Source organism: Wasmannia auropunctata, unplaced genomic scaffold (assembly GCF_000956235.1).
Source record: "Wasmannia auropunctata unplaced genomic scaffold, wasmannia.A_1.0 LD335976.1, whole genome shotgun sequence".
Taxonomy (NCBI): domain Eukaryota; kingdom Metazoa; phylum Arthropoda; class Insecta; order Hymenoptera; family Formicidae; genus Wasmannia; species Wasmannia auropunctata.
The window spans coordinates 121,108-132,823 of record NW_012026914.1 but is presented as its reverse complement, the minus strand read 5'-3'; the positions used below and the strand labels follow the sequence as shown (position 1 = coordinate 132,823).

The 11,716-nt window shown below is 34.0% G+C and overlaps 2 protein-coding genes across 2 annotated transcripts; both read right to left on the bottom strand.

The window, feature by feature from the left end:
• Positions 1-1,339: 1,339 nt before the first annotated feature.
• LOC105454674 (allergen Cr-PI-like) lies at positions 1,340-5,002 on the bottom strand. The gene is made up of 6 exons (XM_011697481.1): positions 4,730-5,002; positions 4,141-4,480; positions 3,234-3,652; positions 2,616-2,935; positions 2,186-2,538; positions 1,340-2,034 (listed from the first exon to the last, which is right to left on the bottom strand). Exons 1-6 carry the CDS (start codon positions 4,940-4,942, stop codon positions 1,625-1,627), a joined length of 2,055 nt encoding a protein of 684 aa, XP_011695783.1. The 5' UTR covers positions 4,943-5,002; the 3' UTR covers positions 1,340-1,624.
• A 2,643-nt stretch (positions 5,003-7,645) lies between these two features.
• Positions 7,646-10,512, bottom strand: LOC105454675 (arylphorin subunit alpha-like). The gene is made up of 6 exons (XM_011697482.1): positions 10,196-10,512; positions 9,732-10,062; positions 9,194-9,612; positions 8,773-9,089; positions 8,296-8,657; positions 7,646-8,185 (listed from the first exon to the last, which is right to left on the bottom strand). Exons 1-6 carry the CDS (start codon positions 10,412-10,414, stop codon positions 7,776-7,778), a joined length of 2,058 nt encoding a protein of 685 aa, XP_011695784.1. The 5' UTR covers positions 10,415-10,512; the 3' UTR covers positions 7,646-7,775.
• Between the last annotated feature and the right edge of the window lie 1,204 nt (positions 10,513-11,716).

Here is an 11,716-nt window from a genome sequence, read left to right as displayed (position 1 = left end):
AGACGTGTGCTCTTCCGATCTTTTTACTACGAAATCTTATTGTAGTGCACAGTAAAATTTACCTAAATACTATATTGTCCCATAATTAACATGATTTGCAGGGTAAATTTAAAAAAAAATTCTCTCCGTGTACGGATAGCCGAATCAAAACAAACAATCCTGCAAGTAATTACTTTGCTCTTTAACTTTTGTTATTAAGTGTAAATTAATCGCGTACTTAAAAATTCGATAGACAATAGATGCACTTATTTCACACGTGCAGTATGCAGATTAATGCGTCGCGTCGGTTGGCGGTAAAAATTCTCTATGATAGACGATAACCCAACAACTGTGCTTAGATGATAAAAGAAAGAATATGCATTTAATTAGAATTAGCCGTCTGGAAAGATCGTATCTGAACGTCCGTAAAATAATTAATATTTTTTAAGAGTTCTCGTTTATGACCCATGATAAGCGTTGTGCTGTCTTGTTGTTATGACTGGATTGGATAGCATAAGCAATCTCTTTTCCTCTTCGATTTAGCATTCGATGACGGTATATTATGCAAAAATAAATTATTTATCAAACTAAAATAGATTGTGTGCATCTGTACGTGGCATGAAATTAATCGTTCTAAACGTAAATGAAAATTATTACTTACTTGAGTTTGTACGATATACTGTTCATTTAAATTTAATCAAGATAACGACACGAAAGTAAATTTGAATTATATATTTCAACGATAAATCGTATCTCTCGTTGGTAAATCTAATAATTAATTGTTTTGATAAGATCAGTAATAATAATTACTTGTTTTATAATAAATTATCAAAAATATTTAGAGAAATAATGATGATATTTACATTCTTGTATAATAATTTCCATCAATAGATTTTCTCGCTACTGTCGAAGTGAATATGTCGATTATATGTTAACTAATAATGTAAAATATGCATTATTTCGAAATGTTTAAAAATAGTTTTATTATTTAACAAATACATTATCCCCATTGCTATTGAAAAAATATGCTTATCGCATGTAATTGTATATTATTATAAATCTATCGCATATATATTATTGCGAAATATTAAAATTTAAAGAAATTTCTTGTTTGACTTCTGATGTTTATTTAGTTATTCAGCAATAAAGTATAGTCAGTATTCAATATTTATTTCTGTACTTTTTGTTGTTTTACTTTTACGTTATTCAATTTTTCAAATTTTGTCCTTCTACACCGTTTTTTATGTATTGCTTTGAGTAGGAATAGAGAGCAGAGAGAAACTGGATATTAAATGGAATAGTTAATAGATGTAAATGAAACTTTCTTCCCTCTGAAATAAAGGATCGACTGAAACAGAAGTGAGAGATTCTATTAAATTTATTTCAGCTAGGTGCAATTTATGTCACATCGGACGATTACATGCACATAAAACACTCGGTGACGGAAAAATTATTGTACGCGCATTTTTTCTCTTATTTATATATATCTCTTTTCTCAATTAGCGTGGCGCGATCCAAGTGCTTGTTCCAGCGAACACGCATGTGTTAAATAATTATATAAGTAGACAAAGTATGTAAGTCGCAACGTATTTTTACATTTGAGTAAAATCATCGCAGTATTAGCGGGGTAATGTGCAGATAAGCTTTATACGGTGAGGTTCAATTCTTCCGCCTGCTTGTGAAAAATCAGAACGTCCCTCATGTGGAAATTAGGTACGGTGAAATTGAAGGTGTGAACCGGTCTGTCGAGCGGATATCCCAATGGTCGATGGTCCATTACGTTTGAACCCCAAATGGGAGAATCCACCTTCGTGCCTTTCGTCTCATCAAAGTGTGACACGCTCACGAAGAGTTTGAACGGCATACCCTCCTTCTTGCCCTTAGGAAGTATTAAACGATCAGGGTAACCGTAAAGCTGGCCTGGATAATTGAAAGTCTCGCCACCCTCGATAGCTTTCACCATCTTCTTGTACAGAACCTCGCTTGGCATCTCGTCCGGAACAACGTAGATGGACTCGTAGCTATTACGCTCAATCTTATTGGTTCCAGATTTCACTGTAACAATCAAGCGATAATAGTTACGATCCTAATAATTAAGTTATTTGAAATAAAAGATTGAACATCATACGATTTGACTGAGAAAAGTTATAATCACAAGGCAAGGAAAGATTTCTTAGCAAAAGAGATATTTGAAAATGATACTAACGGTCAACGGTCCATTGATCCATCTCCATAAAGTTCATGTAATTCTCGCTTATATCCAGTTCGTGGCCGTGAACGTCGTATTTGGGTCCAAGGAAGACACGAACGACCGCCTTGACGTTCTTGTTGCTGTTGACGGTGATGTGATAGGTAAAAGGCTTATGGTTGAGACGATACTGACGTGCTTTGATCAACATAGATTGAGCTTCCTTATGACTGCGCACCGATACAGCATTGTTGACCAACGATTCAAAGTGATCGAAGAAAGTCAACAGTTTGTCAACGGTGACGGATTCGATCGTAACACCCGGAAAAACAAGTTCCTCATGCGTGTAGCTCGGCATGTGTTCCTTATACCTACGTCGGAGAATATACACCGGTTAATAATAAATAATTTCAGGCCATATGGATTATGCAAAGTCATAAAGTCGCACCTCATCCAGTAAGTGGCGATATTCTTATAAATTTCATAGAACGCGGGATCCCTCAGGCTGGTGGTTAAGAATTCGAGAGCGGTGGGAACTGTCGTGTGCTTGGTGACATGAACATGGGTCATGCCGAGGACTTTCTTATATAAATAATCCAAACGTCCGTAATATGTAGGATTGACAGAATCGGCATTGCCCTGGATTACGTTGCCAAGATAATTGAAACCGTCTACAGTGTTGTAAATGTCGAAGTGTTTGCCGTGAATATCAACGACGTAGCCTCTGTCAATGGCATCAGAGATGCGAGTGTGGACATCTTGTATGGCCTGTGTGGGACAGTTTTAGACACGTTAGAATTTAATTAATTTAATCGATTATCAGCAAGTAATTTATTGAACTATTTAATTTTTGTTGCTAACAACAAATTTGAGACAACTAAAACATCTAAAAAGTATATTGAAAATATACATATATCTTGTTAGAAATATTCTCTCCTATTAGACATTTCTATAAACTCTTGTGATATTTGTGTGTGTGTGTGTGTGTGTGTGTGTGTGTGTGTGTGTGTGTGTGTGTGTGTGTAACTTAGAATCTTGATAATCGATTAAGAAATGCTTTACCAACCTGGACATATCTGTGTGCATGAAGAGGAACCACGAAATCAGCGGGACGCTGCGGAAATGGCAATCCATTATGATGATGCATCATCGGGTAGTAACCGGGAACGACAGGTTTGTTCACATCGACGTACATGATCTCTCCCATATCGTTGGACAATCTTTCCAAATAGTAACGATTAAGCAATTGTTTGTGACTGAACATATACAATTCGCCGCGAATGTGTTGGGGCATATTATACTGAACGCTCTTCATCCAGAGTGGAAAGTCATGATTTAGTATAAAGTAGAACGCGTTTAAACCGATATCCTCAGTAAAGTAGCTTAATTTTTCTTGTTCTGCCACTTCATCCCCAACCATATGCCAACCGGTGTAATTGGAAGGAATGTAATAATAGTCTACACCACCAACCGTTTTCTTCATACCTGCCGAGCCAAATGGTGTCAATATTTTAATATTAACATCTAAATATCTAAATTTCTTTTCTGTATTGGTACCTAGTGCAAACTACTTCGACTTAATCTAGAAAAGAGAAATTTATATAACATCTATTTCTAGAAACTAATTCGCTATCCTTGCTGATTTTAAATCTGAAAGATAATTAATGTTTTATTTTTAACATATACTACTATATTATATATAAGCTATATTGCTCATAAACTATTTAAGACAGAAAGAAATAAGTATCGAACTATTTGTTGACACTTATTCTTTTATTTTTCTAATTGAAAAAATGTTAAATTTACATATTATAATTATTTTTTTAAATAATTTAATTTATAAAAATTAGGAGGAAAAATATTATATTAACACACAGAAAATGGATATATAAAAGAAGATTATTCGTTAGTAAGGCTATTTTTATGTTGATGATTCGCGGTTTTGCAGAATACTTGGTTTTTGATATACCAACCTGATTGCGAGTCGCCCATCGCGATACGATAGGCCTTATGCAAAACGTCCTCGTTGAAAAAGTAATATGGGATCACCTCGTAAATCGGAGGCAGACGAATATTTCTGGTATCCTGGCGATGTAATACTACGGTACTTAATACATATGCGTACATATGTTCGTTCATGTGGAAGCGTGCCCATACGGCAGTATTGTAGAAAGTGTCAAAATCCTTGGCGGAATATAGAACACGGAAGAAGCAAATCGCTTCTTTGTAATGCTGAGGATGAGATCCGTAAAACACTTCTCCCCGTGGGAGCATTCCGTGTTTCCATCGTTGCAGGAACTCAGTTACCGCCGCCTAAAACAGCAAATCAGTGTATGGATTAGTAAAAAAGTTTTATGTATGTATCAAACTGAATTACGGAACTAATTTGTTTGAAATTTTAAATGTTTCTCGTTTGATGTATGTGCTGTACGCGGGATGTACATATAACATTACATAATATCTTTCTTTTACAACTGTACAAACAGTTTTTATTTTATTTCCAAAATTTATGTTTTATTGCGAGATCGAGTGAAAAAGACAAGAAAATTAATAAGTACATACCTGATCTGTGAAAGAAGCGATATTATCTTCGAGGCTAAAGGATCGAGCTGTTTGATAAAGTTCCGGATGGTAGATGGTCGGCTGATCGATGTGCCAGAAGAGCTCGTAGATACTCTTCTGCTTAATCAGGTATGCCTTGTCGGCGGTGTGAGTAGGTGGCTGCGTGGCATGGGCCAGGCACGCCGTAGCCAAGAGCAAAGCAATCACTTTCATCCTCGTTGTTTCACAAAGGATCGGGGATCGGCCGGTGCGCTATTTGTCAATTGCTTTATATACATACTCTCTATCGCCGGGACGTTGGAGATACAAAAATTCGGGGTGCAAGATTATAGGGGACCTATGAGGTAACCAACGTACTGATAATGTGTAATCAATCTTTCCGTTGTTTGTGTAATAATTATCTTTATTACTAATCGTCTACCCTTTGACACGATGGAAATCCGGGATTCGTATTTGTTGACTGCACTCACCTCACGCTATTTATTTCAATCGAAAAAATCAATTTGCAAAATATAAATTCCGTTCATCCGAAATCCGTCGATCGAAATCTACGTTAAATTATTTTGACTCTTTGAGTATTTCTCACAGTATAAATAAAGTTTTATATGTATTATTCATTTAAACGAAATCAATTTTTCTGTAAGGGATTGTCATTATGATTTACAATCTAATCATTTTTAAATAATAACGAAAGGAATAATAATTATCTACAGGATTGTCTACATAAATTCTAATATATCATAATCATGAAAGTTTTTGGAAAATATTCAAGTTTCCAAAAAACAGCCTAAGCAAACGCGCAAGGAAGTAATACATATTACAAATGTAATTTATGTAATTAATTACACAGGGCGGGTGTCACAATATAACTATTTCCATCTAAATATTTTTGAATCTATAAGGTTCAGAGGAAAATTTATGTAACCAACTTGCACGGTACAAAGAGGGTTTCATAATTGTTATCGCTATGGCGATAATAATTTTTGTCCAGACGGAGACGCTTCGAAGAGATCAGGGTCATTTTGTTTTTTTAAATGCAATTATATGATTTATTTTACATAATATGATTTCTATAATTATTCTGCATATAAAGTATTAAAGTAAAGTTATCGTAAAAGCAATTCTTAATAATGAGATATTTAATTCATATATTTTAGCATATTATATTTTGGCATTTCATAAAATATAAAATATCTTGTAAACCATTGATTTTTTGGATAATTGTACTTTAATACTTTTATGTAAAGAAAACGCACAATTGCTTAAAAAAAAGCAATTTTATATTTTTTTTTTGCAAGGCAACTGTGTATTTCTTGACACCAATCAATTCATCTCATTATTCTGTGCCTAAAAGTATCAGACGCTATTATCAAGAAATCAATAGTTTTACGGGATAGTTCATATTTGATTGAGTCAAAATACGACATAATAAAGTAAAGAAATATCTCGTAATTAAATTTTGATTTTTCAATAACTTTATCTTAATATTTTGTATATGTAGAATAATTAGAGGAATCATGTTATATAAAGAAAATTATATACATATAATTCTATTAAAAAAACAATAAAATAAAGTTGATTTTAAAATCTTTGAAGCGCCTCCACCTGAACAAAAATTATTATCGTCATGTAATATCGCCCTTTCGTACCGTATAAGTTTGGTTACATAAACTTTCCTCTGAACTAATAGATTCGAAAATATGTATTTAAGTGGAAATAGTTATTGTAATATCCTGTTTATTATACTACACTTACTAAATATTATATAAATATTTTCCATTGCCATGCTTTTTACATCGACAGCATCTTTTCAATAAATAATTAAAATTTATATTGAAAAAATTTATAATATAAGAAAATTTGCAAAATCGTTTGTATTATCAATCAATAAATAACAGTTACTTGAATTGCACGCAAACTTTTTGTATAATACGATAACACAAATATACACACATATAACTATTTACTATATGCACGGAATAAACAGATAGAGAGCAAGAAAATATACGCATGTCTTTATGGAAAAATACTATTGGATGAACTAGATAATTAGATGATAACTTCGAATATACATGTGCGTAAAGATAATTCATGTTATTTTTTTGGCTTTGATAATTATATAACATAGCCATCGATAAAGTAATGTTTAATATTCGATATTAATTCATTTCAAATTAAAATGATAATTTTGTGAAACTGGAAAACAACATCCCTCTCAAAATTTTAATTATTTTGTAATACATTGCAGTATAACCAATTCTAAAAATTTATGATTTATTTTGGGAAAAATATTTTTTTACAAGAATAGTAAAGTATATTTAAGATATTAAAATAAATAATATCATTTTATAAATATTTTATATATGTAATTTAATGTAATTTATAGCAGGATACACAGAAATTATTCTTTATAAAATATTCGATTTTAATATAAAAATAAAATTAATTTACATTTATCATGAATTTATCAAGAACTTTTGAAGCACATTTTTTATAACATAAATTGCTTTTTGTGCATTATATACCTATGTACTTTATTATAATATAGTCATAAAATTTCAGTATTTGTTGAAATAAGACATTTATCGCGAATTTTGTAACAGTTCGATTATAAGAATTTTCTTAAAATTAAACATCAAAAGATAGATAGAAATAATTCGTAATTAATCGATACAAATTGAAAGAAAAATTGATTGGTCATGAGAGAATCAAGAGTATCGAATTGCGAGGAGAACGCAAAAGTTATGAATCGTAAAGCTGTAAGTTAATTAATTCCTTTGAATTGAAAAGAACATCTTTGAAATGGGTGTATTATATTAAATGGATAATTATTACGAAATAATACTATCGAAAAAATGTGTGAGGAAATAAAGCATCGATTCGGATAAGCCGAAAATAAATAATTAGCAGAACGCATAATTTTTCAGCATTCTTTATTGAAAAAAAAACTTGTTAATTTGTATCACTCATGTGATATAGAATTCCAAACGGTAATTATCGTGAAAGTTTTTTTCAAGGTTCGCACAAACTAGAATAGGTCGACAGTCTAAAAGTGCATCGACTTTTCGTTCTCTATCGTGTGATAGATGTATACATCCTTGAAGAACATATTTGGCGTAAAGAACTTCCATGGGTACATCGGTCTGTCAAGCGGGAAGCCAAATGATTTTCCATCAAACCAAAATTTGCCAAAGATCGGCAATTCCACGGTCGTGACCTTGGTCTCGTCGAATGGGCTCAGGTAGAAGAACATCTTGAATCGCATACCCTCGGGTTTACCCTTAGGCAGAGTCAAACGTTCAGGGAAAGCAAAGAGCTTCTCGTAGTAGGTGAACGGTTCGCTGCCTCCTACGGCCTTCTCCAATTTCTTGTAGAATACATCGCTGGATATCATGTCGGGCATGGTATAGACGGAGTCGGAGCTATGGCGTTCGATGGTGTTTGCGCCTTGTCTCACTGAAACAGGCAGAAAGAACCGCTGTGACTCGTGACTGAAGATGCCTCTCGTTTTATCGAGAAGGAGAATTAAAAGAAAATTGTTACTTGATTAAAATACGCTTACTTACGCGTTACGACAAATTTGTCCATCTCAATGAAATATTTGTAGTATTCGCGGAGATAAGATATGTCCTTCTCATTGTGAGCATCGCCGAAGGCAGGTCCGAGGAAGATCTTGAGCACGGCTTTGGTTTCTTTGTCGCTGTTGATGTTGAAGCGATAGGTGAATGGTTTGTAGTTGAGGCAATAACGGCGAGCCTTCACTCGTAGTTTCATTCCCTCCTTGAAGCTCTCCACGGAAAGGGCGTTGTTGATAAACGTGTCACAAGTGTCGAAGTAAGTCGTCAGCTTGTCGATGTTGACGGACTCAAACTTTACACCGGGATAAATCAGTTCGTTCTGAGTGTAATACGGCATGTATTTTTTGTACCTGCAAGAGACAGAGATATAAAATTGAATAGAAGAGCGTTTCAAGTGTTTACGTGATTTTAAGGGTGCGAATCGAAGAAAATGAAACAAGACAGCGAAGCATTGCACGTTCGAACCTGAAGAAGTACGTCATAATCCTCTTGTATAAACGATAAAATCCAGGATCTCTCATGCTAGTGCTGTAGCATTGGAGAGAGCTAGGGATGACATTGTTCTTGTTCTTGTAATCAAAGTTGAAACCGAGGATATCTCGAGCAAGAGCGTCGTACATTCCGTAGAAATGTCGGTTGCATGAATCCACGTTGCCCTCGATCAGATTTGCAAGGACGTTCAAACCTTCGGAAGTGTAAATGTTGATTTGCTTGCCGTTCTTGTCGTACACGTAGCCAAGATCGATAGCATTCATGATGCGCAATTCCAAGGCTTCGATCTCCTATTAAAAAATTTACATGAGATTTACAAACAGGTCAGGTATAGACGGATAGGAAGATGAATTGATAGAAAAGAACAAAACGAATAGCAAAAAAATAGTCGTACCTTCAGATATTTGTATTTATAGAACGGCACATTCATGTATCGAGAACGTTGAGGCATGACGACTCCGTTGTGGTACATCAGAGTCGAATAGTAACCGGGGTAGAAAGGCTTATTCCAATCAAAGTCCTCGATGTCACCCAAATCGTTGGAGATGCGTTCCAGGTAGTAGCGGCCCAACAGTTGCCTATGGTAGAAGTAGTAATAGTAGCCACGGAAATCCTTCGGAATGTCGAAATCCTTGAAATCGAACCAGAACGGCATGACTTGGCGGAAGTAGTAGTAGAAGCTGTTCAAGGCAAAGTCTTCTATGAAGTAATCCAATTTGTATTCGTCGTCGAAATAGGGCTTGACGAAGCTTCCGGAGTAATTGGCGTAAATCATATAGCTGTCGACATTGTCCACATTGGCAGTGGCGAGTCCTGTGACATAGTAAAAAAAAAAAAAAAAAAAAAAAAACAGGTCAACATTTTTTACTTAATCCACATGTATAGAATTTTGTCAGTTATATTGCGTTCGTTAAGAGATCGCGGCGATTTACCACGAGTCATCTTGATGTCGTGAGCCTGCTGGATGACATTGCTGTCGAAGTATAGATTAGGATAGATCTCGTAAGGAGCCGGTAGTCTCATGTACTTGCAGTCGGGACGATAAAAGACAGCGATGGTGAAGGCGGACGTAAAGACTCCGTCGTTGATGTAAAGACGCGCCCAAGCGGCGGTTTTGTAGAAGGTCTGGAAGTCCTTGGCGTAGTAGAAAAGCTTGAAGAGGAGCTTCATCTCCTCACGATGTTCCTCGTAATATGGCGAATATATGGCATTGCGGCTAAGCATACCGTGTTTGTACAGGTACAAGAACTCCTGGACAATCAGCTATGGAAAATGGAAAGAGAGACTCGTCAACATAAAACGATATGTGAAGATGTGTACAAAATTTGGATGTATATATAAAGATCCAAAAGAGCTATATAATTAAAAACCGAAAGATTTTTTTTAGCTTAGGCACCTTGTCCTTGTACATGTCAATGTTGCTCTCGATGTCATAATTGCGGCCAATCTCGTAGAATTCCGTATCGGTGAGAACGTTTTGCTTGACGAAAAACATCAGCTCGTAGATCTTCTTCTGCTTGTGAAGAAAGTCCATGTCAGCCGTCTTACCAGTGAGATGGTATCCATCCGACATGCATAGCGCCGTTAGCGCTAGCAATAGCAGCTCTTTCAACATGATCGCGTTCAGTTCAGCCTTCGATGCCTTAAATCCGATCAACAACTACCTCCGCAAGCCAGCAGAGGAGAACGATGTCTGACCGATGGGTCGTCCTCAGCTTTTATACCGGTAACTGTATGATTTCGTTCCTAATCGGTTGACCTTAAGTCATGACCTGCCTGTATTTTACACAGGCCGTTTTATTCTCGTTATCTTCGCATGTTGCACCTTCCGACCAAATACCCATCCAACCGGTATCTTTCTTCGTATCGGTAATCGTGCAGAGAAAGAATAGTAAAAATTGATTAAAAATCCACGTCGTCTCTTCCAATTTTATAAAAAGAACAAAATTTTTTATGTTAAAAAATCGTTAAAAAATCGTTATGCTTTACGTAACACACATCAATCATTCTATGCAGATTCTTTCCATCCATCACTCTGGTGAAAATTTTTCTTATAATTCTTTATATAATTTTCAGAATTTCTCCATTAATTTATTATAATTTATAACTTTTCTCAGATTTTTTATGAATTGGAACACTTTTCAGAAATGCTAAGAAAGTCTACATCTTTTCTAGAATTCTTTATACCTATATATGAATTCTAAAATATTTTTTATTTCGAAAAAAAATATATAAAATGTGAAAAAGTTTAAGATACTTTTCAGAAATCTTTATAAATTTAAAATATGAAAAATTCTTAAAAATATTGTGAAAATGTTTTTCAGACAATTATAAAGGTAATAACAAGATACAAACTTTTTTAATTAATAATTTTAAACATTATATATACGTATTTAGCGAAAAATATAATTTTCTACAATAAATTAACTGTCCAGCAAACGAAAATTAATTCAAATGAATTGAACATTGCAATTCATTTTAATTTATCCGAGTTGACGCTTTAGAGTTCGGAGATGAATTCATGTTCCTATTATTTTTGTATTCGAATAAATTGAAATACGAAATAAGCTATGTTGAACTTGGATGTATTTATATCCTGCATATTAAATATTATTTTTGGATTTTAATGGATTCGAAAAATCAGAAGTGCCAATTCGGAAATGTTGAAATAAATTCATTTATATCCATTTAAAATCATTTTAATTTGCTGAGTGATTGCCAATCTATCTTAAATATTTCAATGTGTATATCATGTCAAAGTTTTGTTTAAGCTGCAAAGGCTATTTTATAAAGTTAATGAAGAATAAAGATTTGTTCATATATTATGCTATTTATAGATATAAGATTTGTTATTAAATGTATATTATGCTAACGGAAACTAATTCTTGTAAGAATCCATTTAATTTCAATGTCGATG

Coding starts and splice junctions, on each gene's coding strand:
- LOC105454675 (XM_011697482.1), bottom strand. CDS start 10,414: ATGTTGAAAGAGCTGCTATTGCTAGCGCTAACGGCGCTATGCATGTCG. Junction 9,613..9,731: donor CGACATCAAGATGACTCGTG/GTAAATCGCCGC, acceptor ACTATGTCACAG/GACTCGCCACTGCCAATGTG. Junction 8,658..8,772: donor ATTATGACGTACTTCTTCAG/GTTCGAACGTGC, acceptor TGTCTCTTGCAG/GTACAAAAAATACATGCCGT.
- LOC105454674 (XM_011697481.1), bottom strand. CDS start 4,942: ATGAAAGTGATTGCTTTGCTCTTGGCTACGGCGTGCCTGGCCCATGCC. Junction 3,653..4,140: donor GATGGGCGACTCGCAATCAG/GTTGGTATATCA, acceptor TTGGCTCGGCAG/GTATGAAGAAAACGGTTGGT. Junction 2,936..3,233: donor ATGCACACAGATATGTCCAG/GTTGGTAAAGCA, acceptor TGTCCCACACAG/GCCATACAAGATGTCCACAC.